Source organism: Vollenhovia emeryi, unplaced genomic scaffold (genome assembly GCF_000949405.1).
Source record: "Vollenhovia emeryi isolate VEMERY1.0 unplaced genomic scaffold, V.emery_V1.0 DF940969.1, whole genome shotgun sequence".
NCBI lineage: Eukaryota > Metazoa > Arthropoda > Insecta > Hymenoptera > Formicidae > Vollenhovia > Vollenhovia emeryi.
Window position 1 is genome coordinate 3628 of NW_011965397.1, and position 1044 is coordinate 4671.

Consider the following 1044-nt stretch of genomic DNA (forward strand, 5'->3'; position numbering starts at 1 on the left):
AGCGGGGGGGGTGGCGCGCTGTCGCGAGCGGGCGACGCCGGGGTCCCCGGGGCCATGGGCACCCCGGTCGCCGCCCCCCCCCCCCGGCGTTGGCGCGCCGCGTGCCATATGGCCGCGACGGCGAGAGAACGCGCGGCCGCGGCCGCGCGGTCCCCCCCTCCCCCCCTCCCCCCCCTCGGCCGCCGCGCGAGCACGCGTCGCCGTTTCCTTACGGTTCACGATCTCGCCGGCCATTTTATACTTGGTGACAACCAAGTCCTCGGCGATGGTCTTCTCGGTCTCCTCCTTGTCCGCCATGGCCTCGTTACACACGTAATACTGGAATCCGTAAGGCCCGGTCTACAATGAGTCGTTAGTCATTAGTCAGAAGTCGCAACTATACGTTGATCCTTTTCCTTTCTGGGTAGAAGAAAAAGGACCGACATATAGTTCCGACTTCCGACTAACGACTAACAACTCATTGTAGACCGGGCCTAACCCTAACCTTACGATCCGACTTACGATTGCTTACGATACTGACTGACCAACGACTGTATATAACATATTATAATGATTTAATCATTGTAAACTGGCACTAATATTTTATACAGTTAACTCTAGTTGCATTAAAATAATATATATATATTAATTTAGATGTAATTACCTTTTTATCTCTGTTATCCGATCATACACGTACCGCTTCATTCATTTCTCATGCTACACAAATGCACTCCACAGCACTCAGTGAACTGGTGAATATAAAAATTGAAGCAATAAAGTTGCGCCCGTGCGCACTTTTCGAATTATATCTCAAAAATAGTACGAGATAAATCCAAAACAAACGTTCAAAGGAGTTTAGCACAAACTAATGAATATGAAGCACACTACATTAGACTAAAGACAGTAAAATTATAAATTTGTAATATAACTGTTATGACATATTCGTTATGTATTTTATGTTATTTTCTAGTTACATAGCAGCAACTGAATTTATCGATTGAAGCAGTTATGTAGAAGAAGACAGAAAAATTACACGACTGTAACATAACTGTTATGACGTATTCG

General features: G+C 46.2%; 1 protein-coding gene across 1 annotated transcript in view; it reads right to left on the reverse strand.

Annotated features, from left to right (window-relative positions):
- LOC105571247 (proliferation-associated protein 2G4-like) overlaps positions 1-325 on the reverse strand; it is a 2197-nt gene extending 1872 nt beyond the window's left edge. Inside the window, exon 1 of the mRNA XM_012028714.1 lies at positions 213-325. Within this exon, the coding sequence (XP_011884104.1) occupies positions 213-297 (85 nt within the window). The 5' untranslated portion in view covers positions 298-325. The remainder of the gene's footprint in view (positions 1-212) is intronic.
- Positions 326-1044: the final 719 nt, after the last annotated feature.